General features: G+C 31.6%; 5 protein-coding genes across 6 annotated transcripts; 3 read left to right on the forward strand and 2 right to left on the reverse strand.

The window, feature by feature from the left end:
- Positions 1-128: 128 nt before the first annotated feature.
- LOC122518702 (TBC1 domain family member 23) lies at positions 129-3,882 on the reverse strand. The gene is made up of 9 exons (XM_043637748.1): positions 3,612-3,882; positions 2,840-3,060; positions 2,506-2,710; positions 2,204-2,440; positions 1,738-2,113; positions 1,431-1,644; positions 852-1,187; positions 640-772; positions 129-539 (listed from the first exon to the last, which is right to left on the reverse strand). Exons 1-9 carry the CDS (start codon positions 3,638-3,640, stop codon positions 188-190), a joined length of 2,103 nt encoding a protein of 700 aa, XP_043493683.1. The 5' UTR covers positions 3,641-3,882; the 3' UTR covers positions 129-187.
- A 351-nt stretch (positions 3,883-4,233) lies between these two features.
- Positions 4,234-7,320, forward strand: LOC122518703 (mitochondrial import receptor subunit TOM70). Its single transcript, XM_043637749.1, has 8 exons — positions 4,234-4,892; positions 5,175-5,348; positions 5,449-5,656; positions 5,725-5,866; positions 5,957-6,308; positions 6,391-6,615; positions 6,736-6,956; positions 7,080-7,320. Exons 1-8 carry the CDS (start codon positions 4,635-4,637, stop codon positions 7,249-7,251), a joined length of 1,752 nt encoding a protein of 583 aa, XP_043493684.1. The 5' UTR covers positions 4,234-4,634; the 3' UTR covers positions 7,252-7,320.
- Positions 7,321-8,227: 907 nt separating this feature from the next.
- LOC122518731 (UDP-N-acetylglucosamine--dolichyl-phosphate N-acetylglucosaminephosphotransferase) lies at positions 8,228-13,386 on the reverse strand. Its single transcript, XM_043637788.1, has 7 exons — positions 12,918-13,386; positions 12,726-12,840; positions 12,037-12,482; positions 9,243-9,431; positions 9,062-9,132; positions 8,814-8,977; positions 8,228-8,709 (listed from the first exon to the last, which is right to left on the reverse strand). Exons 1-7 carry the CDS (start codon positions 13,085-13,087, stop codon positions 8,644-8,646), a joined length of 1,221 nt encoding a protein of 406 aa, XP_043493723.1. The 5' UTR covers positions 13,088-13,386; the 3' UTR covers positions 8,228-8,643.
- On the forward strand, positions 9,565-11,903 carry LOC122518730 (beta-1,4-mannosyl-glycoprotein 4-beta-N-acetylglucosaminyltransferase). Of its 2 annotated transcripts, XM_043637787.1 has the most exons (4): positions 9,565-10,049; positions 10,282-10,549; positions 10,637-10,694; positions 10,830-11,903. In XM_043637787.1, the coding sequence occupies exons 2-4, from the start codon at positions 10,391-10,393 to the stop codon at positions 11,771-11,773; spliced, it is 1,161 nt and encodes a 386-aa protein (XP_043493722.1). In that variant the 5' UTR covers positions 9,565-10,049; positions 10,282-10,390; the 3' UTR covers positions 11,774-11,903. The 2 variants fall into 2 exon arrangements, with proteins under 2 accessions (XP_043493722.1, XP_043493721.1); XM_043637786.1 differs by having other exon boundaries at positions 10,637-11,903.
- A 100-nt stretch (positions 13,387-13,486) lies between the features above and the next one.
- On the forward strand, positions 13,487-16,101 carry LOC122518729 (E3 ubiquitin-protein ligase RNF14-like). The gene is made up of 5 exons (XM_043637785.1): positions 13,487-13,882; positions 13,967-15,020; positions 15,193-15,421; positions 15,552-15,724; positions 15,808-16,101. The coding sequence occupies exons 2-5, from the start codon at positions 14,079-14,081 to the stop codon at positions 16,069-16,071; spliced, it is 1,608 nt and encodes a 535-aa protein (XP_043493720.1). The 5' UTR covers positions 13,487-13,882; positions 13,967-14,078; the 3' UTR covers positions 16,072-16,101.
- Positions 16,102-25,288: the final 9,187 nt, after the last annotated feature.

Below are 25,288 nucleotides of genomic sequence, written 5' to 3' on the forward strand. Positions count from 1 at the left end.
TTTTGTAATACCTTATGAATTTTATTATGTTAACTATTAAAATAAATATATACTGTATTAAGCAGAGATAAACATTTATAATATTTTATATTTATGTATATAAGATAAATTAAAAACTTTCAATATATTATTCATAAATGAATTCTTTCTGCAATTAAAATCATATACTATAATTCAATTATTGTACTCATTTAGAAATTACGACGTTACTTTCGTTATTTTCGTTATTTTCGTTATTTTCATTATTTTCATTATTTTCGTTATTTTCGTTAGATGGTTCCAATTGTTTTAAAATTTGTTCTGTAATTAATTTAGTTGCTTCGCTTGCATTAGGTATAAGAAATTTATCCATATCAGTGATCACTGTATGATTACATTGTGTAGTACCATATTTGAAAGTAATTAGGTCTGAATGTCGTTTTCTGGATGTTATTTTAACAATACTAGTTAAAAGACGTTTAACAATTACGTGTGCTGCACCTTTACGTTCTTGTATCTCACGGAGTACAATGAGATGGGTATCAGTAATTAACAATATGCTATAACAGGAAAATTTAGAATAAATATATATAAATATATGTCTCTATACATATTTCTACATATAATAAAAAAGTCATTTGAAATTAAAATTTGATTTACCTATTACAAAGGTCTCCATTAACTTTAACTTCTTGACACTTGAAGGAATGTAATAATTTAGGATCTTTCATCCATTGCTGAATAGACACAACCTCGATAGGCTCTTCACTTTCATTATTGGTCATTGTCATATCTAAAAAAAAACTTGCATGTGTTTTCAATAAGTATATATATATATAAATAATTTAAGTACTGATTATATATTAACTCACCCAATTCTTGATCATCATCTATACTAAAAACGGGTGGTGTTTTTCTTGATCGTCTAATGTATTCTAAATCTTTATTATCCCTCATATCCATATTGCTATTAACACTCGCAGAAGGATTAACTATATAATCAAAAAGTTTTCCTTTTACTTTTTGACTCTTCAATCTCATTACCATACCAATCTTCCCAAACAGATCAATATTATTGTTCTTTGTTTTATTTGGACTTGCTTCATTAGAATTAGTCTCCGACATGTTGGCATTACATACCAAACAATGTTGCGAATTATGATCGACCAAACTAGAAACCACTTCGTCTCCAAAATACTCGTGTATTGCTAAAGAATTGTAACACAATCTATTATAATTTTGATTTTATTTCATTAATCCCTTGCACTATTTAAAACGTAGAGTAGCGTGCTATATCCAGTGCTATATTTAATGCTTTTTATGCTTAACCCATAAAATTCGTCACGAGTTTCTCATGTTTGAATCATAAGGTTTATCATGAGTATCACACGTTATTATAGTGCATGGGGTTAATATAATAAAAAGTATGTATCAAATATATTTGATCATACCTTGATACCCTGAAGTAACCATGCTCACATATTGAGTGTGTTTTTGCAAAAAAGAAGCCACTACCATATGAGTATATCGATCTTCCTCTTGTCTACCACTACCTAAAAAGACAAGATGTTCTCCTCCTGCGTCCGAACCAACAGCTACTGCATGACGCTGTGCTTGTAACAATCCTTGTACTGCAGTAGCAAATGCAGATGGTTCTTGTAGCATCTGAAACAATGAACATTATGAATAGTATTTATTAATAAAAATTTTATAATATTTATAGTATTTATAATAAAAATAAAATAACAATAAACATACCAAATTACAGTCCAAATGAAATGCAGTTGGCAAATGTCCTGCATTATATTGTTCTGCAGGTCGACAATCAACTAAAAAAAATCTAACTGATTCAACAGAATTGTTAGACATGGACGGAGTTTCAATAGCATTTTCTACTAATTCTTGCGCAGATACTGGTAAACATAAAGCATGCGATATCAATTTATTTTCATAATTATCACCAAACATAACAGGATACAAGTCGTGTTTAAAAGATGATGGAGTTTTCATTGCATAATATTGTGCTAATGAACAAAAATCTGTTACATCTTCGGCTTCTAAAGCACATGGCATCATTGATATGGCATCTATTATACTTTGTTTATCTTCATCTTTCATGCTTAATATTTGCTCTCTGTACAAAAATAGAAATGAAAGTTTAATTTAATATACAATATTTAAATAATAATATTACAATTAAGTAAAAAATTAATTGTTTTCTAACCTTGCATTTATTACCATTATAAGAGAAAGGAACAACATAAAAAAAGGATCAGCTTGCATAAAATATAAATCCCACATTGTACACACAGCTGGTAATGAACATACACCAGCAAATAAAGTATTCACCCATCCTTTCGTATATTGATCAGGTGATACCCTTTTTGTATCCAAAAAGGAACACAATTCTGGCTCATGATATAACAGCAAAAGTCTTAATACAGAACTATATATTTCACCTCTGAAAAATACAAATAACGTTATATTTATTAAAAAAATCAAATCCACGTAATAATAAATTTTTACCTTGGAATATATAATTTTTTTATTGCTTCAAATAAATTATATGTTGAAGAGCGTGGTAATTTTAAAGCTACTAATGGACCGAGTAATTCTAACCAACCATTTCCTCTTTCGTATTGCACTCCTTTAGTTTTACAATAATATGTTATAATTGATTCTAAGTCGGAAACAACAAACACTTTATCTTCATCGTCATTTCCAAGTTTTGCTATATTAATGAAAAATATTACAATATAATATATGAAAATATACAAAACCCATCGAATTGATAATTATTTCAATTAAAATTAATCAAAGATTAATGTTTTGAAATAATACAAATAAAAAGAAAACTTACCAACAAATTCTACGCAATCATCTCGTATAATATTTTGTTCCGGCAAGTCAAATACCTCATTAAAATGGCTTAGTTGATTACCTCGATCAGCAACATCTAAACATGCTTGCCAAACATCTGGCCTTAGATCTTCGGGTACTGCCTGACCTTTACATATTGCATATATGTCAGACGCAGATGGTGCTTCGTCATCGAGCAATGCTGCTTCCAATTCCAGTATCCTAAATTATTCATTAATTTTAATTAAGCATATTCATTATTCAAACAGATATTTTTATTATCTCAGATAGTTGTCATTATATTTGAAACTCATAATTGATAATATTTATTCATGTTACCATAATTGTGTGATAACAAAAATGCATATAAGTATATATAACAGACAAATAAATAAGAGATAAAGAAGCTTAACATTGACTGATAATATTCACATAATTATTGAATGTAGAAATATATAATGAAATAAGTTCTTTCTTGTTTTATTTTAAAAGATTTACCAATAGTAATATAGAATTTGAATTGTTTATTAATTTCAAACGAAATATCTAAATTTATATATTAAAAATACTTATTTAGATGGAATAGTAAATAATCCAGAATATCGAAGCATATTTACGATAAATTGATACTATATGCGTATATTTAACAAATCTTAACGGGATTATTTAAATATAGTAAGCACACAAAGTGTGACGTAAAATTATGTTAAGTATAAATAATCTTTATGAAAACTACTGATATTAAAAAATAATATTTTCTTATAAAGACGTACCACGTCTTGCCTTCTTCTAGTATTGCCATTTTGACAAGTGCCACTATTTAAACAAGATACAATATTAGGTTTAAAAAACAACGTCTTCTAATTATATTTGCTTGCATATGTTGTATAACTTCGACTAGTAAGCATCGTTCAAAAAATTTGATAATTTTTGTAATGATTCTCTAACTTCATAACCTCTTCAAAATTTAACAAACTTCTGGCATGAAAGTTGATAAAACATCGTTCCTGTTGACAGAACATCTTTCCTTGAAAATATTGCGCATGCGCTTAAAAAAAGCGCGAAATTTTTAAATGCAATAACATCGTTCAAATTTATATCCTGAAAAATGAATAATAATTAAAATTAATATAATAAATAATAAATAAAATAATATATTATCTAAAAAAAACTAATTATCATTAGAATTATCCATCATTATGTTTCATTACAAAATTATTATATGTATATACACGCGTAAATCTTAGGATAATAAAAATAAAAAATAGATAAAAGAATATAAGATAAATGAAACAATAAAATTATCTTATATAACTTTGGAACAAATAAGAAAACATAAGTAATACAAGAGTACAAGGATAATATGTAGTCTATGAGAATAGATAATAGCGACAACTTCTCGATATGGTGAGATAAAGAACTAAACAGTGTATAAGTCATAAAGTTGGAAATCGTATACTCAAGGAGGTGAAGTAGTTCACAGTACAGACGATTGTGATTAATTGTAGGGTGAAACGTAGTTGTAAAGGCGATGTAAGTTCTTCTGTATTAAAACTAATTAAAATTAAAACTGGAATGAACTAGAATAAAAGATTTCTTTTTTCATCTATTATACGAATACAATTATTCCGCATGATCGCAAAACTCTGGTTATTCAAACGCTCTCCAGCAGCGTATCGGTGTGGGCATCGGTGAAAGAGAAAAAAAAAAGAGAAAGGAAGAAGGGTCAATAAAGAAAAAATACAGAAATACGAATTATTTTGGAAAAATAATTAAATTATTCTTGATAATAAAGTATGTCAGCAGCAAATAGTGTGAGTAGTGTAACCAGCAGTGCCTTACCAAAATGGCAACTCGCTTTAGCGGTAGGAGCTCCGGTAGCTTTGGGACTTGGTTACATGTATTATAAAAATAATAAAAAGCCATGCTCGAAACCAGAGCGTGGTAAATCTAAATATGGCTTGCGAGAAAATGGCACTAATAATAAGAACGATAAGCAAATTTCGATCGATGGAGATTGCAACTCTAAACCCGAGGACACATCAAAAATTGAGGTTAGAAATATAATTACAAATTTCATTGATCGTGTATATTCTAATAAAACATATGATATATTTATCTGTAGTTCAAAGAAACATGTCTCATAGTTCAATAGTTCATGACAGATTAATTCATGACACGCTAGAGCATATACTTTTAATTTAATTAGTATCAATCAATTTCGAATATACTTATTCATTTACTTTATGAATTAAAAATCATTTCTTTAATGATAATATTAATGAGTTACAAATGAATATTTCCATTTACTTATACTAAAAGTTCATTTATTTTAGACTCCCTTAGAAAAAGCAAAAAAATTTAAGGACGAAGGCAATGTTCACTTTAAAATGGGAAAATATGACGAAGCTATAACCTTATATAATAATGCCATTGATGCTTGTCCAAAAGATAATAAAGAAGAATTGGCTATATATTATCAAAACAGAGCTGCAGCTTACGAACATTTGGTACAAATTGTCTTTCTAATCTTATAAGTGATCACTATTATAACTGATATTAGATACACATATATATATGTATATATAAACATTAAATATTATGTTACAGAAAAAATATAGTGCAGTAAAAGCAGATTGTACGAAAGCATTAGAATTAAATCCAAAATATGTTAAAGCATTTTTACGTAGAGCACGAGCTTTAGAATATATCAATGATTTAGAACATGCCTTAGAAGATGTTACTACTGCGTGTTTCTTGCAACGATTTACCAATCCATCTGCCTTAACAATAGCAGATAGAGTTCTAAAACAACTGGGTAAATTTTTTTCCATTGGAATCTAATTTTGAAAACTTTCTAGTCAAAGCTGAACTTCATTTTTATAGGTAAGCAACGTGCTCAAGAACATTGGGCAAATAAAAAGTTAATAATGCCAAGCAAGCATTTTATCAAAAAATACATCAATTCGTTTAATAATGGTCAAGTTTTTCTTATAAATAAAATCTCGTGCCGTGATAATCTCTCTGCGTAAGTATTTGTCACAATGATTTTAATTTATATCTAACAATCGTAACATTATGTAAATTTATAACGTTTGTATTTTCTTTAATACTGCAGAGGCTTTAAGAAAATTGTAAAAGCATTAAATGATCAAGATTATGACAACATAATATCACTTTGTACAGATGAAATTAATAACAAACAGTCAGAAGACTTACCATGGGAAATGGAAACGTTACTTCTAAGAGCAACATTTTATTTACTCTTAGGGAAACATGAAGCAGCATTAGAAGATTTTGAAACAATTATAAATTCACCTAATGCATGTACAGAAATAAAAATTAATGCTTTAATTCAAAGAGCAAGCTTATATATGCAACTTGAAAATCCAGACAAAGGCTTCATTGATTTTGATTTAGCTGTTAATCTTGATCCAAATTGTAGTGATATCTATCATCATAGAGGACAGGTAATATAATACATGTGTTTTAGATTATATAAATGATATATTTTAATACGAATAATTACATTTGGTATTATATGAATATTAGGTAGATTTGCTTATGGACAAAATGGATGAAGCAAAAGAAGATTTTCAAAAAGCTGTTGATTTAAATCCTGATTTTGGATTAGCAAATATACAAAAATGTTATACGGATTATCGTTATGCCATGAACAAGAGGAATGTACAAATGGTAGAAGTTTGTTTAGAAAATTTTAAAAAAATAATTGACAAATTTCCTGACTGTCCTGAATGCTATACATTATATGCTGAGGTATATTAAATATTCTATATTTATTTTATATTACAGTAGATTACCGCATACCATTGTACATTATTATTATAATGTAATATTTTAAATTCGTATATATATATATACCATTATATAATATAGGTGTTGTCAGAAACAATGGATTATGCTTCAGCAGATAAATATTTTGCTAAAGCAATTGAAAAAGATCCAAATAATGCCACTACATATGTGCATAGAGGATTAATGCATTTACAATGGAATAATGACATTAATAAAGCTGTCGAATACATAAACGAAGCATTGAAACTTGATGACAAGTGTAAATTTGGATATGAAACTTTAGGAACGATAGAAGTACAAAGGTACGTCAAATTTTTAATATGAATATATTAAATTAATAATTCTTAATATATTCTATATGTGTATTTACATCATTGAATTGTTTATTATGACTTTTATAATAATACTTATATCATATTTTATAGAGGAAATTTAAAAGAAGCAATAGAACTGTTTGATAAAGCTATAGCACTAGGTCGCACATCAATGGAACTCACACATATTTTCAGTTTAAGGGATGGAGCAAAAGCGCAGATTATCATAAGAGACAGATTAGGATTAGATCCAGATCTTAAAAATTTCCTAAATATGTCATAAAATCTTTTACGTTTCTATGTCATGAAAATTGAAATAGGTATAATGTATAAAATAAAATTTAAAAATGTATTAATTCTTTGCTCGAGCAACTGCAAAAAAAATACGTTCCTGTATGAAGCTATAGTATAAATTTACATATATATATATTTATATATAATATATATAATTTTTTTTACTTATTTGTTTATATATATTTTATATATATAAAATATATTATATATATTATACATACATATATATGATTTTGATTAATTAATACCAACAAAATATTGAAATTTTAATATATATATTTATTATTGGCAAAACTTTCTTGTAATGTATGTACACTATGATTGTTCGATATTTTTTATATACGTTGCTATTTGATTTCAATATTCATTATTAATCAATTTGATTATGTTGTTAAAATTGCCATATTATAATTTATTGACTTTATATTTTTTCAGAGATCATTTCTAGAATGATCTCATTTTTTATTATACTCTATAGCATTTAATTAACAGTTAAGTTTACTATGAATGATAATATCATTAAGTCAATATGAAATATCCGATTTCGAACTGAAAGTAATCGGACGTTTTATACTTGATGATTTAATATATTATATTCCATCCATTGAAAACATTTATTAGTACTGAAACATTATCAAACAGACTTGATACAAATAATAGCACTTTTAAAAAATCTTTATTTCAACTGTATTGTGTTTATTTTCATCTGTTTAATATATGTATATATACAGAGTGTTCCATTTAAAAAAATATTAGTACAGATAACATGATTATCTTCATTTTTTGTATCAAGTATTTATGAAAGGCTATATATTTTGCATTCTTTTAAAAGTGTAACATTTTTCCGATATATTTGATTTATATTGTTTATTGATTTTGTTTTTTTTTTTATCATAAATTAAAACAAACAAAAGGGAATACGAAGTAAATAATATATATTAAGCAGATATAATAAGCTCTAATCGTGAATTGAAATAAATTTTTTTTATTATCTTGTACATAAGATTACAGAAAGTTTTTAAACAAGTTATACACGATTTATACAACAGACTTAATGACTTATATAAGCTTATAATAAAATTATGTCATTTATTTCTTTATCCCTTCAATTACCTCTTACTAAGGAACTTATGAGAGATAAATATGAATGTTATTTTAGGATATATACATATTTCACAGTCTTACTTAGAAATTGTATTTCTAAGCATTTTAAAGTATATGCCTTTCATATGTATTCATTTATAATTTGCTTAGTAATCTATATATCATTTAATGTAAAAATCACAGTAGTAGACATATTACTACAAATCCTTTATATACAAAGAAGAATGTAACACCTACTACACAGATTATCGTCTATATTTATCGTTTCTTCTGTACTTCAGATATCATAAAATATTGAAGCAAATGGGTAACGTATAACAAATGCTAAACAGCTACAACAAACCTAAAAGATTCATATATAAAATGTACATAATTGCATATAAAGAAAAAGCAAAAATCTATATATATATATATAGTTGGTATAACATTTCGTTAAAAACACAATACCTGTAATAACATTAAAATTAATGTTAGCTTAGGTTCCCTTGTTGGTCCAATATTAATTAATAAAAAATTGATTAGAGTTAAGTTATTACATGTCACAGTGTCTTCGTCACTCTTTTGCCATTGGACAATTTTTGCGGTTCTAAAGACCCACATGAAAAGTTTACCTATTTAAAAAAAATAATTTATCTCATGATCTATATAGATACAAAAGGCATATATACAAAAGCAAATCTATCGATGCAACATACCTAAAGGATTCAGATCAGAATATTTGAATACTGTGACACTGGTTTCCAATTTATCTGTATCTTTGTTATACCTGCAGAAAGATATAAAATTGATTTTTTTTTTCTTTTCTTTCCCTTTTTTTACGATCCTAATTCAGCATGTTATTATTTGTAAAAAAAAAACAAAAAGAAAGAAACTTACTTTGGAAGTCTGTGTCTAGGGCATGGTACAAAATGAAACAGTTGTGGTACACTATATAAAAAGTTAATGATTTGTGGGATAAAAAATAATAAAGTAGTTTTACTGAAATGTCCAATAATACCAACAACTGCAAATGTCATTCCAGACAGATAGCAAAATGTATCTCCTACAAATACTTTAGATGGGTACCTTAAAAATGCAATAAGAACATTTTAATATTACATATTATAGTTTTATATAGCTATAAATAAGAAATATATATGGTAATAGTTAAAGGAAAAAAGAAAAACTATAAAATGCTAGTCAAAGAAGGAGACTAACATAAGATATATAGTTCGTACATTCTACATTCTACATTCTACGTTTTGTGATCGACGATCTAATGGCAAAAGCAAGACGCGTGCGCCTTACGAATAGTCACGATCACGCTTGCCGAGAAATTTGGCGAATGAACGATGAGGCACGAGTATAGTCGCCCATTCGGGCGTGGTTTGGATACGACATTTAAGACGATTTCAGGTAAGTCTCTGAGAGAAGAGACTCAGACTAAAAGAAGCAATCATCGGAGTAATACCAAGGTTCTTCTGGGAACTTCAAAAAATATGCTTTACTATCGAACGAAGAACGATCTACCTATCTGCGGAATACTGGAAATCGAATAGAACAACACGCGTTTTTAGTCAGCGAGGACGCTACTGTCTTCTAGTCATAAGGAGCCATTCAAAATTAAATGGCACGTCGGAGAACAGTGACGTCACGACTAGAACGTCACGTCGAGGGGGCATTGGATCCTCGTCACGTTGCATTGTAAGTTTATATCAAATTATGCATTAGGGATTTAACTCTTTTATCGTAATATATTATATCGTCATAGTGTTTCTATTATATTTTTTAAATCGATTACTTGGATCATTAATTAATTATCCTATATATATATGTATATATGTATATATATATATATATATTTAAAAAATGTATATTAATAAAAAAAAAAATAATATATGTAAATTTTTTATAAACGTAGACATTCTATTTTCAGATTATATTGATTATTTGATTAGGTAGAAGAAATGTCTTGCTTCAAGAAAGATACGTATAGAAAAACGTAAAATGAAAAACTGAAGTTTTTTTAAGCGGAGAATAGTGCCATGCAGACCCGCCTAGATGGGAAGCTGGCGTTACTTTATACGTTGTTGGTTTTACAAGTTCTTATTGTTATGGTTTATGTTGTAACAACTCCACCATCTGAAATAGTTGTTGCCAGTACGCGTAGCTCTGTCAGTTTTGTTAACTTTGAAGAAACTCAGGTATAAAAAAAAATTTATATTATTCTATAAACATTTTGACTATTAAAAAATATTTTATAAACTGCGACATTTATTATCTAATTGTAGGGTCATCATACAGAACGAACAATACACAAAAGACTTCCAAAATATCAGACAATCAGCGGTGAGACATACCTAAATGATATCAGAACTTTTAAATTATTTCGAATATACAATCATACTACATGCTGGAAGCATGGAGTCGATGATCGTAAAATGGGGATTAATGAAATCTCTGAAAAATGTATTTGTAATCAAGGTTGGCATGGGACAGACTGTGGACAACCTGAAGTGGTGTGGAGAGCAATCATGGCATCTAAGCAAAATATTAAATTGAAACATCGTAAAATAGCTAGACGCATAATTCATACTTTTTACCTAAATGAATATAATTCGGCAATTGCAGAAGTTATTGTAGAAGAACTATACGATGTAGTTGATCTTTTTGTAATTTGTGATTTTAATGGTGCGGAAGATAATTTTCATCATAAGTTATCTAAAGGATTGTTGCAGCGGGAACAAAAAAAGATTTTATATATTAATGCAGCAACAAAATCTCGCAAACCATCGAGAGTACTATCTAAGTACATATGGGAGAAAGTAAAGACTGCCGTGCAGAATTTAAGAGATGATGATATTTATGTAATGACTGAGCCAGAGCAAATATTAAATTCTAGAGCACTGATGTTCCTTAAAGTATACGACGGATGGCCTCAGCCCATAGGCTTCAGGTTAAGATGGTTGATCTATGGATTTTATTGGCAACATCCGCTTAAAACAACAATAACTCTTAACGCATGTACTATCGGATTAATGCATGAAGCTTATAAGTCAAATTCTATAATTCTGCAACAACAATTATTGGAAGAAACGAGCGAAAGAGATGTTCTTGGATTAGTAATTGGAGATTTAAATCATTACGGAGGATGGTATTGTTATCTATGTCAAGCTCCAGCCAATATTATAATAAACCTTCTTCGTAATACGAACAAGTCTAACAAAATGCCAAAAATTGAGAAAAGGATCGATGTTCCTTTTATAGAAGATCTTATAGGAAGTGGGTTATGGATAGATGGTAAAACTAATCTCCTAAGGGTCTCAAAATCTCATGATCTGTATTTTGCTCCTGAAACTGTACTCAATAACACATGGAAATATGACTGGCTGATAGAAAATTTTTACGCTAAGTTAGACTACTATTGAGACACTGGTCATACTCTGACTGTGATATTACTTCATACTCATTACTCAGCATATATTGTATGATATTATATACTGAATTTATATACTAAAGTACTATGTTGATTAAAATATGAATGTTAAATGATTTATACATATATAACTTATAAAGAAATGAATGGCCTATATAATTCTACTTTTAATTTAAAAATCTCCTTTGCCTTATAGACTATAAATATTCATTTAAATATTTCTTTATCATTTATAATATCTTATGTTAGACTTACCAATTATATTTAAATAGCGCAAGAGAAGTGGCTATGTATGGAAATATAAAATACAATGAAAATCTATGAGCTTTCCACAAGTCTCCTGATAGCTCTACAATATTGAATATTACTATACTGATAGCGATTATCAAACTCTGTCCAACTTCCAAACCATTTATACCAGCCAATATGTTAATAGCATTTGTACAAAATACTGCTAACATTCCCATATAAACGTAATAGAATATCCATAAATCTACTGAAAATCCAAGCCAAAATCTTAAAGGTTTTGGCACTATAATCAATGTCGAATTAAAGTTTACGTAATAGACCATTAAAAGTGGCAAAGTAGCAATAGTAGGTAATAATAATTTGTGTCGCCAACGAAGATCCAAAACATCATCGGCAAAACCCAAAAGCAGCATACAACAAATAGAAAGTAGAGCTGCCAAAAATTCAACAAACTGTAATGTAAGTTTATAAGTTATTAACTTCATTCCGATACTAAAATTTAGAATTTTTCTCTACAACATATAGAGGGTGTTTCCAAATATGCGGGCATAATTTCAGGGATAGTTGTTTTTATTTTAGCGTACTAAAACTACCCCTGAAGTGATGTACACATATCTTAAAACACTGTATATATTTATTGTTTCTTTCTATGCCAGTTAATATTTATTGAAAATCATATAAGTATGTAAATTTACCTCGTTATGTGGAAAATGTTCATTTTTGAAAATATAATCTGTGAACGGTACAGGAATAAATAAGAACATTATTATAAGAAATATACATCCTGTAACAACTCCTAATGCTTCCGGACTGTAAGAATGAAGTTAATGAAGGTAATATCAACTAAGAAATGTTCATTTGTTTTATAAATATCGTTTATAACTTACACTTTCAGACTGTTCCTCTTATTCATATCAATTCCATAGAGGTTAGCTTTAATGAAGAGATCTTTTAATCTAGGAATTAAATTAATGGTAAAAAAGTATGCACCGATTGACATAATAACATTGATCGATAACGGAAGAATTAATTGCCACATTTCACTTTCAGAATTCATTAGACACTAATTAAAAAGGAAATAAAAAACTTTGTATGTAGAAAAATAAATGAAAATAAAATATCGCGCTTATCTCCGTTGACACATGTACGAAGTTAGGTGAAATGAAAATTGATAACCAACCGAGGATATCAAATAAATGTATGTTGAAATAATATTATTTTATCAATTAATTAAATCAACATGATTTTATTGTAAACAAATCGTTTCACTATTGTATAACAAGACCATCGTAATCACGTGTACATAACTGGAACTTGTTCATTAAATGAACGTTAAAAGAAAAGCGTGTTCAAATATGAATACAGAATGAACAGAAAATATATAAACATAAATATAATTTCACTCGGGAAGACGAATAATATCAAAAAAAAGATAAATTATATATAAAATGCATATCGCGATAAAAATAATTGTTTACGCTTAAAGTTGGTCTTAAGTTAGAATTTTCCCGCTTCTTGAAAATTTGAAAAAAAAAAAATAATGTCAGAAATAATACGTTGATACGTTGATGCGTTGTTGATTTTATCAGTGGTGTCTTGAAGATTAGGACAGAAGAATTGTTTTCTCCTTTTTTTTTTCTTTACATTATATTTAAAAACAAAATTTGAATATAAATTAAATTCATATTTTAAATCAAGAAGCCTTTCTTACTCGACTATAGTTCAATTCGTGATTCATAGCTCGATAGTATTCGAGAGTGTTCAATTTTACGAAGTTAATATAGTATCAAAAGTAGATATTTTATTTGATAAGTGTTAATTTGAGGTTGGAAATTGTATTACAACATTGATGGTAATTATAAAATGACGCATTATAAAAATTGATTTTAACAAAGAATCGATTTATTACATTGATTTCATAATTTAACCTTGACAGGTATTTAAATCATTTATTTACCAAAGAAGAAAATAAAATATATCATAGAAATAGAAAAGAGGAAAAGTTAAAAGACAAATAAAAAGAAACATTTAAAAATACTCGATTTTCAATGGATAATGAAAAACAGAAAGATGAAATTACTGCTTTAGAAAGCATCTACAATAAGGAAGAATTTTCTTATTCCAATGATGATAAACTTTATCAGTGTAATTTCAAGATATTTATAACACTTCCAGAAGAATATTATTTTACATATAAAGATACTAGATATCCAGAAAAATCAATAGAGAAAGTAAAAATATCACATTTACCACCGTTGTCGTTATACGTTACTTTACCAGAAGATTATCCTTCCGCTTCACCGCCAATGTTTTCGTTGTCTGCGATTTGGTTATGCCATACACCACTCGCTAAGTTGTGCAAGAAGTTAGATAGTTTATGGGAAGAAAATAAAGGCCTGGAAATATTGTTTGTATGGGTTGGATTTTTACAGCACGAAACTTTACAATTTTTAAATATAAAACAATCTATTAGCATGGACTCTGTTTATACGTCTTATAAAATAGCTTTGGAAAAAGCGCAGAATATTGAAAGACACGTAGAAGAATCAAGTTTATCGAAGCATGTAGAAGAGAACGAAGCGAAAGAAACTGTTGCTAAAGATACGAATAACAGCAGTAGAAGTAGTTGCAGCAGTAAAAGTGGTAAAAGTAGTAAAAAAGAATTTCAGAGACAACGTTATAAAGGGATAGAAAATAGAAAAATAGATAAGAGAGCTTTCTCTGATTGTCCCTTCGGAAAGAATCCAATTCAAGTTTTAATAGATTATAACGAGAAACGTAATCATATTGAATTCAATAAAAGTTTGTTTACTTGTAAAATTTGTTTTACAGATAAGTTAGGAGAACATTGTTTTAAATTTTTACCATGTTCTCATATATTTTGTAAAACTTGCATCAGTGGTTACGTAGAAGTCAAAATTAAAGACGGGGATGTACAAAATATTTCTTGTCCCGAACAAAAATGTACTTCTGAAGCAACACCTGGACAAGTACGTGTTTTATTATATATATATTTTTACATATATATATTTTTATATATATATACATATATGTATATAAATAAGACTGTGACACTCTGCATATAAAAAAAGTATAAAATAGTTCTTTTTCTTTTTCTTCTTTTTATATATAAATTATTAATAATTATATTTGTTTATTTAGATTAAAGATTTGGTTAGTCCAGAAATGTTTGCTAAATATGACTCTATATTATTAAGCGTTACGTTAGATACTATGACAGACATAGTTTACTGTCCAAGACGTCATTGTCAATATCCAGTCAGTCGTGATCTTAATGAAGAAATGGCAAACTGTCCTGTTTGTCAATATGCATTCTGTGTTTATTGTAAAATGGTTTATCATGGTATAGAACCATGTAAAGTGGCTTCAAGTAAGTATATACGTAATTATATATAATAATTACTAAAATATCATTATAGCAAATATATATATAAAATTGCTTATTATTATGTGAATTATTATAAATTATTATATAAAATAATAAAAATATTATTTAACAGCTGAAAAGCAACAATTAGTTAACGATTATCAAGCTGCCTCAGACGATGAAAAACTTCAAATGGAAAAGAGATATGGTAAAAAACAACTTCAAATATTAGTTGAAAATACTATGTCAGAGAATTGGATCAAAGTAAATAGTCAAAATTGTCCTCGTTGTTGTGCTGCTATTGAGGTCAGTATTTACATTATGATTATATATTTGTATATGAATGATTTTTCTTTTTAATATTATATTACATAATAATTATATTTTAGAAATCCGACGGTTGTAATAAAATGACTTGTTATAAATGCCACACGTACTTCTGTTGGTTGTGTGGAATAAAATTAAATCCACAAGAACCATATTTGCACTACCGTAATCCGGAATCTCCGTGCTTTAATATGTTATATCATGGCCTAATAATAAATGACGGCGAAGACATTTATGATAATTTTCCTGAAATATTAGATATGAATATTCCAGATTATTCTGACGATGAAGATTTTGAAGATGATGGTTTATTCATTGAATATTAATTTTTTGTTAATAATATAGTGACAAACAAATTTTAATTTATTACTATTTTTGAAATCATAAAATCATGTACTTTACTTTTCTTCTTCTTTCATCGTATTATTTCTTTCTAAAAAAGTTATTATTATTTTGTTTTATAATAATAAGATATGAGGAATTACCAAAATTCTTGTGTTGACGCTATACAATGTATTTTATAAAATTAAATATTTCAAATGTACGAAAACTACTTTAATTGGTTTATTAATTTATAAATATAATTATACAGTTATTGATTTTGCACGAGATATCAATTTTTATTGAAAATTAAAATTTATTTTTAAAACTAGTTGTAGTAAATCTCAAAATCTGACCCTTGTAGGTAATAGTAGATTTGTTCGTTGCTGACCTTGGTCGAAAAGGTAAATTTGTTACCGATCAATGTTGCCTTAGCTTGGCAACTAAGTGAGTGGGAATTTTTTCGATTAACCATTGATATGCGGTGTTTTCACGATTCGTAAACCACATATCTACCGACACACACACACGTTCATGTGTCGTATTTTAGTTATCATAAACCTCTTCTCACAGTGATTAATAATGACGATACTATTGATCTAATTAATATTCAAAATGATAATAATAGTTAAGATAATAATAATAACATAAATAAATTAACCTTCCTGACAATGTATTTATGTACGATATGTATGATATATTTATGTAAAATGATTGATGTATAATATTTTACCAAATAGCCATAAAATATGTAAATTGAATAAGAATATATACATTCTTTAAGGATATTAATTGATGCATTTATTTACCCTTTTTTACTTACTGCACAGAAAAAAAAGGTTTACTTCAATCACGAAAAAACTTTTTAATTCAAGAAAATTTATAATAAGACAAGTTTTTCTAGCTCCAATATGATATCGGTCTTTATTTTAATCTAGTAAGTCTTTTTTTTCTGTACCTGTTCGAAGAAAATCATTTTTAAATAGTAAACTCCAGTCGTGCGTCGGAGCTGACACACATATTTTTTAAATTATGAGCCGTATATAAAAAAAAATTCGCATGTTTTACGTAAAGATTCCTTAATGATTAAATTATAATTTTTCTTAAAAATATATTATACATATATATATATATACTTAAACTTTAACATTTCACTTAAATATGAATGACTATGAAGACGATTATTTAATTCAAACAGCGAGTAAGCAAGCTAGTCGAGTGAGCCACTATAGTGGCTCATGGACCTGGAAAAAATAATCGCCAAAGCCACTTTAGTGGCAGGCCGGCTAAGGCCTATATCGGTAATAGTAGTGATCTACCTTTATCTTTTCGACCGTCGGTAACTGCCACTGTCGGTAACTACCACTGTCGGTAACTGCCACCGTCGGTAATACTAGACTTAAAAATTTGTTTACTCTACGTCGGTAATATTTTGTATTGAGGTTACTGACGGTCAATATTACTAAACTACAAATTTTCATTAACATCGGTCGATATTTAAAAAAAAGGAACCTACTATTACCGACGTTCGATATGATAAAGGTAGAGCACTACTATTACCGATATCGTCTTAGCCGGCTTGCCACTAAAGTGGCTTTGGCGATTATTTTTTCCAGGTCGATGCGCCACTATAGTGGCTCACTCGTGTAGCTTACTTGCTCACCGTTTAATTAAATAATCGTCTTTATATTCATTCATATTTAATTGAAATGTTAAAGTTCAAATATATATATATGTACAATATATTTTTAAGAAAAATTATAATTTAATCATTAAGAATTCCTTACGTAAAACATACGAACTTTTTTTATATACGACTGGTCATTTTAAAACATTTAGATAATGAAGTACAGATTTTATATACGGTAACTATTTAATAACAGACTTTGCATTATCTTATATATATATATTTCGAGTCTGGTATCAGATAAAAAGCATAGATTATTTTTGTCGTTGAAGAGGTCCTTCTTCTATTTAACGCAAGACTCGTGATAAAATAGCGTGACGTATATAGACCAGAGAGGAGGACGGTCGAATTACGTCGCATGGATAATCCGGGTGAAACGCTTACCTCTCTTCGGGCAAAAGTGCGAGGGGTCTACGACATAGAGCTACAGAGAGAAGGAGAAAGAGAGGGAAAATAGAAAGAGGGGGATAGAAAGAGAGAGAGAGAGAGAGAGAGCGGGTGGGAGAGTGGGGGAACGCTTAATTGGCCCCGGGTAATTATTTTATTAAGTGAGAAGATGGCGGATGGAATGCTAAGAGAGAAAGAGGAGTACGTTGCCGGTGCGGTCTGCCGGTATGGAAGAGAGGGCGTGTTGCTGCTGCTTCGCGGTGGAAGGGGATCCACAGAGAGAGAGAGAGAGAAGTAGAACGAGAGGGTAGGTTTAGTAGTGGGGAAAAGAGGGTGGTGCGGGGAAGTAGGTGACGGTGTGGAGAGCGTTTAAATACCTACGTACCCACAGAGAGACGACGGGAATACCGCGGCATCGAGTTTTCCATGTACGTGAACGTATTCGCAACGTATCACGCAGGCAGGGTGTTCACGTTTCTCTATCTATCTCTCTCTCTCTCTCTATCACGCTAGCAGCACATGGAACACACCTATAGAGATTATTGTCGAGCGTGTATTGTCTCGTTGGTGGCAGGCATAGGCGCGCGAGAGAACGAAGGGAAAGGACGATGGAAAATTGTTCCCTGGTTAAAGAAAGACAGGGAATAGAGAGGGATAGAGAGAGAGAGATAGATAGGTAGATAAAGAGAGAGAGAGGGAGAGGTATAGTTACGATGGAGATAAATAGATGGACGAAGAGATAGAAGAGAGAGGAGGAGGAGGAGGAGGAGGCAGCTTTCTCTCGGTCGCGAAGGAGGAACATCTATTACCCGGTACATAGGCCAACGTGGCGGGGATATCGTCGAGGGTGGAGGGGTGCGGGCAAGAGTAGTCGAGCGGCAAATTGTCCGCCATCTTACCCACCTTATACCTTATCTCACACCCTCGCTCCGTAACCACCCTTACTCCGGATCCTACCACTTCCACGCTTTTCTCTTCTCTCTCTCTCTCTCTGTTCGTCTCCTTCTCAACTCCCCCCTCCCTTCAACCCCAAACCATCGCGAGCTCCTTTCTCGCTCAGCTCTTTCTCCGACGCGCCTTCGCCTCGAAAGCTTTAGATTACCTACCCCCTTATAAGCGCTCGTGTTGCCCATTTATTACCGCGACGACTCTTGCTAGACTACTCTACCGACCGTTTTTTCCTTCCTATCTCTTTCTTATAAAACGTCAAGATGAGTCTTTATTTTCTTATAACACGACGCGTATCTTCTCTTAAACGTATGCATCTCTCTCTCTCTCCCTCTCTCTTTCTATCCTATGTAGTATGCATGTAGGCATGCATACGTACGTATGCAAATACGTTTGCATCTATAGTACCTGTATGTATGTATGTATGTATGCATATATATATATGAAGGTATATATATCCTCCACTTCTCTATTCGTCTCTTTCTCTATGTGGTAAAGCGATGAACGTAGCTCACTCTCGTGAGGAGCTCGAATAACACGATTAGTCGAGTTTACAGAGAATTACGCGTACCTCCGCAACGAGGAGTCACCGATTCGCTATGGCAGCGAAATCGGAATCCGGTTAATACCGAGCAAACCGTACCTACCTACCTACCTACCTACCTACTATCTCTCTACCTCTGACGTTTTCATTAAACGACCAAATCCATTCTTTCTCCTTCCCCATCTCTCTTTCCTATTTTTTTTTTTTTTTATTTCTTTCTACTTTTACTTTTATATCTTTTTTTTTCCTTTGCTGATCTTCTTTTTCTCGCCAGCGATCGCACAACGATTCGAATCATCAATCCGTTTGTAAAATAGTTTCAAACGGAAATTATAACGCGAGGCGTATTAATCGAAAGTGTAGAAAAGGGATGGATGGATGGATGGGGCCCATTGACGAGAAGAAAATCAGCGAGGAATGAAAGAAATAACGGGGAAAGAGCAAAGACAATGAAAGAAAAGAAAAAAAGAAAGAAAAAAGGAAGGAAAATGGGAAGGGCGAGGAGCGAGCCGTGGTCGAGAACTCGGTCGATGAAACGTTTCCGCAGGGAATGCGGGAGGGAAAAAAACAAGAAGAGAGCGAGAAAAGAGAACAGGAGATAAAAATTGGAGAAAAGAAAAAAGGAATGGTAGAACGGACGCGAGAAAGGGTCGGTCGGCTTGGGGGTGAGGGTGAGGATGAGGGTGAGGGTGAGGGTGAGGGTGGTTGTGGGAGTCGGAAGAAGGAGTGGGCGAGAGAGAGAGAGAGAAAGATAGGACGGACGTAGGATGAGCAGGGAGGGGGGGAGGAGGGAGCTGAAAAGTGCGACGCGGAGATGGCATTCTGCGTTGTAAAGTTTTGCGAGCGGCCGCAAAAGCGAGATCGCGCGCGCACGTTCCTCAGAAAGAGAAAGAGAGAGAGAGAGAGAGAGAGAGAGAGAATTGGTGACGGGTGGTTGCTTCGGCCCTGTTCTCGTTCGTTTCCTCTCAATTCGTCGACGAGAGCAAGGACGGGAAGAAGGAATAGTAGGATGAGGAGTAGAATCAAGTCGAGAATATCGAGAGTAAGAGAAAGAGAGGCTAAGGGTGGTGGTGGAGATTCGCGTGCGAAAGAGTGAGAGAGAGAGAGTGAGAGAGAGAGGAGGGTATTAGCGGGGGAGAGTTGCCACGAAGAGATGAGGAGTCAGGAGGATACGGCCGAAGGAGGGTGCAAATAATAACAATAATCATATTTCCCGGCAACATGGCCGCTGAAAGAGGGTGGGCGCGCAGCCTGGTCCGTTGTAGGAGGGAAACGAGGCTGCTAAAGCGAGAGGGAGAGAGAGAGAGAGAAGGAGGCTGGCTGGCGGTCTGGCTGCCATAGAGAGGAGAGGGATGGAAGAAGGAAGAGGAGGTGAAAGAGGAGGAGAACCAGCCAGGGTTATCATAATATTACAAACCACCGCCGCAGGGCCGTATCTATACAAACGCTCGTAGTAGTATTACCCCGTTTTCACCCGGTCTACCTCGTACTCGGGGAGAGAGACAGAGAGGAAGAGAATGAGACTGAGAGAGAGGGAGAACTAACGATAGCTAAGTCCCCGCACGCGATTCGCGCGAATTGCCGCATTCGGCAATTGTCGCGTTGTACGCTGCTTCTCTACCTACCCTACCCCAGCAGCCACCTTTTTCCTCCTTGCTCCTCCTCCTCCTCCTCTCCTTCTTCCTCGTCCTCCCTGGATACGATCCCGTGGAAAATGTATACCCACGACATAACATGGCTTTAGTTTCCACGCCCAGCTACCAGCTAGTAACGACGCTCTCCTTCTCCTTTTCTTTTCTTTTCTTTCTTTTCTTCTCGCTTGTACCCTTTATATTTTAACCCCCCCTCCCGTTCTTCTTTTATACTCACTCTCTCTCTCTCTGTCTTTCTTTTCTTCTTTCTTTCTTCTTCCTTCCGTTCTTTCTTTCTTTCTTTTTCTATTTATCATTCGATTCAGCTGTTCGCTCGAAATATGCAATCGCAAGATTCTCTTCTCTCTCTCTCTCTTCCCTTTATTTCTTTCTTTCTTTCTTTCTCCATTTGTGTTTTTCCTCTTCTCGCGTTTTCCCTCTGCCCAAACCTCTTTCATTCTCATCGTCTATATAAACGAATATATCCGAGAACAAAATAATTACTTACATATACATTCCGTAACAACGCGTTCGCCGCCATTTTGCATCTTCGCGCGAGTACAGTACGTGTAAAAATGTAACCTAACTTTCTCATCCTACTATTTTTGACGTAAATATCGAAACGACGGTACTAGACGGTTGCGAAAGAGATACGATCGTTCGCGAAAACGATTGTTCGAGAATCACGAGGACAGCATTTTTATTCGCGTCGCGGGATACCATCTCCGGTTGAACATTTTTCCATGCGGATTTTTCGACGATTGCTTCCAACGCTTTTCACCTTCCTACGTGTACCTTCTCCTCCTCCTCCTCCTCCTCCTACTCTTTCTATATTTCGTTACGTCGTTCTTGTTATTGTGGTTCGACATCGTCGAGGTTATTCGTTTTCAACCCTTAGAATCCGCGAGCCCGGCCACCCCGATTGTTTCGAGAATTCGCATTTTGTTCCATCATCTTTTTTTTCTTTTTTTGGCCGATTTTTATTTTACTCCTTTTTTTATTTTTTTTTCTCCTCTGCGGGTTCCTTTTTTTTAACCAATTCTCCACCGCTGCGAATTAAAATACGCTTGTAAAAACAAAGAGCGTTACATCGTCGACAAGTTTTTGCACTATCGTTTTTCATCAAACTTTTTTCATTCGTTATAAACTTATACCATATACCAATACGCGTAAATCTATATATATATCTTTTATTTACATAAACAAGATGAAAATTTTTTGATGCACACCCCCCTCCTCGTCCCCCATATATACTACGTATAGGTCTTTTAAAATAATCAAACTTTTGTTATTGCATACAAAACTATTTGAAATAATCGAATATTACGTATAATTTACATAAACAAGATGAAAATTTTTGATGCACACCCCCCCTCCTCGTCCCCCATATATACTACGTATAGGTCTTTTAAAATAATCAAACTTTGTTATTGCATACAAAACTATTTGAAATAATCGAATATTATGTATAATTTACATAAACAAGATGAAAATTTTTTGATGCACACCCCCCCTCCTCGTCCCCCATATATACTACGTATATAGGTCTTTTAAAATAATCAAACTTTTGTTATTGCATACAAAACTATTTGAAATAATCGAATATTATGTATAATTTACATAAACAAGATGAAAATTTTTTGATGCACACCTCGTGCATACCCATATATACTACGTATAGGTCCCCATATACCCATATATACTACGTATAGGTCTTTTAAAATAATCAAACTTTTGTTATTGCATACAAAACTATTTGAAATAATCGAATATTATGAATAATTTAGTTCGTAAGATAATGCTTCATTAAATCCTATATGCACGATGTAATTAACTAACGATCGTTAATCATATACGTGTTACATAAATTGAGAAGAAAATTTGGAATAAAATTAATGTAGGATTCGTGAAAAAATTGGGCCGTTGGACCGGGACTCGAACCCGGATCTTCCGCTTTCCGGGCGACTGACTGCTCTTTAACCAATTGAGCTATCTAGGGCCCACCGTCCAATCTCCTCACGAACGCCTATTTAAATTTGGCTTGGAGGTGCTCGCATCCCACATTAATAAATAATATATTTACTTGGGGAGGAGGAGACTTTTAGAAGAAAGTAAAAACCAAAAATCACGATAATCTGATTTTCTACTTTCGTCTTCCCATAAGAATTCATAAGAAATCCTATATGCGCGATGTAATTAACTAACGATCGTTAATCATACGCGCGTGTTACATATATTGAGAAGAAAATTTGGAATAAAATTAATAAATAATATATTTACTTGGGGAGGAGACTTTTAGAAAAAAGCAAAAAGCAAAAACCAAAAATCACGATAATCTAATTTTCTACTTTCGTCTTCCCATAAGAATTCGTATAATCCTCGACAAGAATAGTACGCTGTAATAATACATGCAAGTTTCTTAACTAGTTTCATGCTACTTAATTACTAATTAGTACTTTAACTGGTCGCGTCGAAGGGCATCACCACGAATACACAAAGAAGATAACGTCATTTTCAAGAAGAAGAAGGAAAGAAAGAGAAACACAGAGAGAGTGAGAGAGAAAGAGAGAGAGAGAACGGAGACAGTGAGTCTGCGGAAGAACCGTTCGGCTTAATTTCATCCAGATGTTCGAAAACCTTCTAACGGTTCGTTGACTTTTCCGCACGGAACCTCTTCTCCACGTTCACCCCTTTAATGGCTCTCTTGGATGTCCTTGCCGACAAACTCGAGTCCTCCTCTTTCGTCTGGCGTACAATTTTACTTACAGGACCGTTTTACCGGAATTATGTCTATCCTTATAATCCTAATCATTTGACATTAATCGTCTTAAGAGAAAAAACAAAACCAAAATTATTCGAGTATCGATCAATTATTTTCCTTAAGTTTTTCGAAGTTATACTTCTTTTGGCGCGTTTGGGAAAATGTAATGGGGAGTGATTTTGTTCCGAGCGTCTGGAAAAACGACACCATGAAGTTTGTCAGTATTTACGACGCGCGACAAAGTGATTTCAAATTTACGGTGTGAAGTTGTCTTCTATTCTTCTTCCCCTTTTTTTCTCAAGCGGGTCACCCATCCACATAATATCGAACTCAGCGCTGCTTTACTTAAATGATCGAACGAGAACTAATGCTGTAACCGCGCCATGGCTGTTGACGCGTCAAGTAATTAGATATATCTCTCTTATATTTAGTGTGGACTGATATCTATATTTTGATATTTTTGTTTTTCTTTTGTTTTGTATTCTTTCTTATATATGTAATATATCGATCGATTGAAAATATGTTTCATTTCTTTTTTTTAAGTTATTTTTGAGGTTATTGAGGTTATGTTTGTTTTGGTACGCAAAAGAAGTATAATTTCTTACGTGCGTACATAAGTACACACACCAGTTTTTTTTTTTTTTAAGTTATTTTTTTAAGTTATTTTTGAGGCTATTGAGGTTATATTCGTTTTGGTACAGCAAAGAAGTATAACTTCTTGCGTGCGTATATAAGTACACCCACCAGTTTTTTTAATTAATTCGAACAATTAACAAACGATATATCCGCGTATTATCGTTTCAATTATAGATTTTTTTTAAGTTTTTTTTTTCTTTGAAGTTATTTTTGAGGTTATTGAGGTTATGTTTGTTTTGGTACGGCAAAGAAGTATAACTTCTTGCGTGGGTACATAAGTACACACACCAATTTTTTTATTCTTTCTTATATATATCTATATATATAATTATTATTATTATTTTTGGTTTTTTTAAGTTATTTTTGAAGTTCTTTTTGAGGTTATTGAGGTTATATACGTTTTGGTACGGCAAAGAAGTATAACTTCTTGCGTGGGTACATAAGTACACACACCAGTTTTTTTTATTCTTTCTTATATATATTTATATATATAATTATTATTATTTTTTTTTTTTTTTTAAGTTATTTTTTGAAGTTATTTTTGAGGTTATTGAGGTTATGTTTGTTTTGGTACGGCAAAGAAGTATAACTTCTTGCGTGCGTACATAAGTACACACACCAGTTTTTT

The sequence above is a fragment of the Polistes fuscatus genome, unplaced genomic scaffold (assembly GCF_010416935.1).
Source record: "Polistes fuscatus isolate 324 unplaced genomic scaffold, CU_Pfus_HIC Scaffold26, whole genome shotgun sequence".
Taxonomy (NCBI): domain Eukaryota; kingdom Metazoa; phylum Arthropoda; class Insecta; order Hymenoptera; family Vespidae; genus Polistes; species Polistes fuscatus.

What these genes read in the sequence shown, in the direction of transcription:
- LOC122518703 (XM_043637749.1), top strand. Translation starts at nt 4,635, where the DNA reads ATGTCAGCAGCAAATAGTGTGAGTAGTGTAACCAGCAGTGCCTTACCA. An exon ending in CTGCAGCTTACGAACATTTG is followed by an intron (nt 5,349 to 5,448) that starts GTACAAATTGTC and finishes ATTATGTTACAG; the next exon opens with AAAAAATATAGTGCAGTAAA. An exon ending in GGAACGATAGAAGTACAAAG is followed by an intron (nt 6,957 to 7,079) that starts GTACGTCAAATT and finishes CATATTTTATAG; the next exon opens with AGGAAATTTAAAAGAAGCAA.
- LOC122518731 (XM_043637788.1), bottom strand. Translation starts at nt 13,087, where the DNA reads ATGAATTCTGAAAGTGAAATGTGGCAATTAATTCTTCCGTTATCGATC. An exon ending in CCTAGACACAGACTTCCAAA is followed by an intron (nt 9,133 to 9,242) that starts GTAAGTTTCTTT and finishes ATCTTTCTGCAG; the next exon opens with GTATAACAAAGATACAGATA. An exon ending in TTCTGATCTGAATCCTTTAG is followed by an intron (nt 8,978 to 9,061) that starts GTATGTTGCATC and finishes TTTTTTAAATAG; the next exon opens with GTAAACTTTTCATGTGGGTC.
- LOC122518702 (XM_043637748.1), bottom strand. Translation starts at nt 3,640, where the DNA reads ATGGCAATACTAGAAGAAGGCAAGACGTG. An exon ending in CTAGAAGAAGGCAAGACGTG is followed by an intron (nt 3,061 to 3,611) that starts GTACGTCTTTAT and finishes TGAATAATTTAG; the next exon opens with GATACTGGAATTGGAAGCAG. An exon ending in AATGGAGACCTTTGTAATAG is followed by an intron (nt 540 to 639) that starts GTAAATCAAATT and finishes TTCCTGTTATAG; the next exon opens with CATATTGTTAATTACTGATA.
- LOC122518729 (XM_043637785.1), top strand. Translation starts at nt 14,079, where the DNA reads ATGGATAATGAAAAACAGAAAGATGAAATTACTGCTTTAGAAAGCATC. An exon ending in ACCATGTAAAGTGGCTTCAA is followed by an intron (nt 15,422 to 15,551) that starts GTAAGTATATAC and finishes ATTATTTAACAG; the next exon opens with CTGAAAAGCAACAATTAGTT. An exon ending in GTTGTTGTGCTGCTATTGAG is followed by an intron (nt 15,725 to 15,807) that starts GTCAGTATTTAC and finishes ATTATATTTTAG; the next exon opens with AAATCCGACGGTTGTAATAA.
- LOC122518730 (XM_043637786.1), top strand. Translation starts at nt 10,391, where the DNA reads ATGCAGACCCGCCTAGATGGGAAGCTGGCGTTACTTTATACGTTGTTG. An exon ending in TTAACTTTGAAGAAACTCAG is followed by an intron (nt 10,550 to 10,636) that starts GTATAAAAAAAA and finishes ATCTAATTGTAG; the next exon opens with GGTCATCATACAGAACGAAC.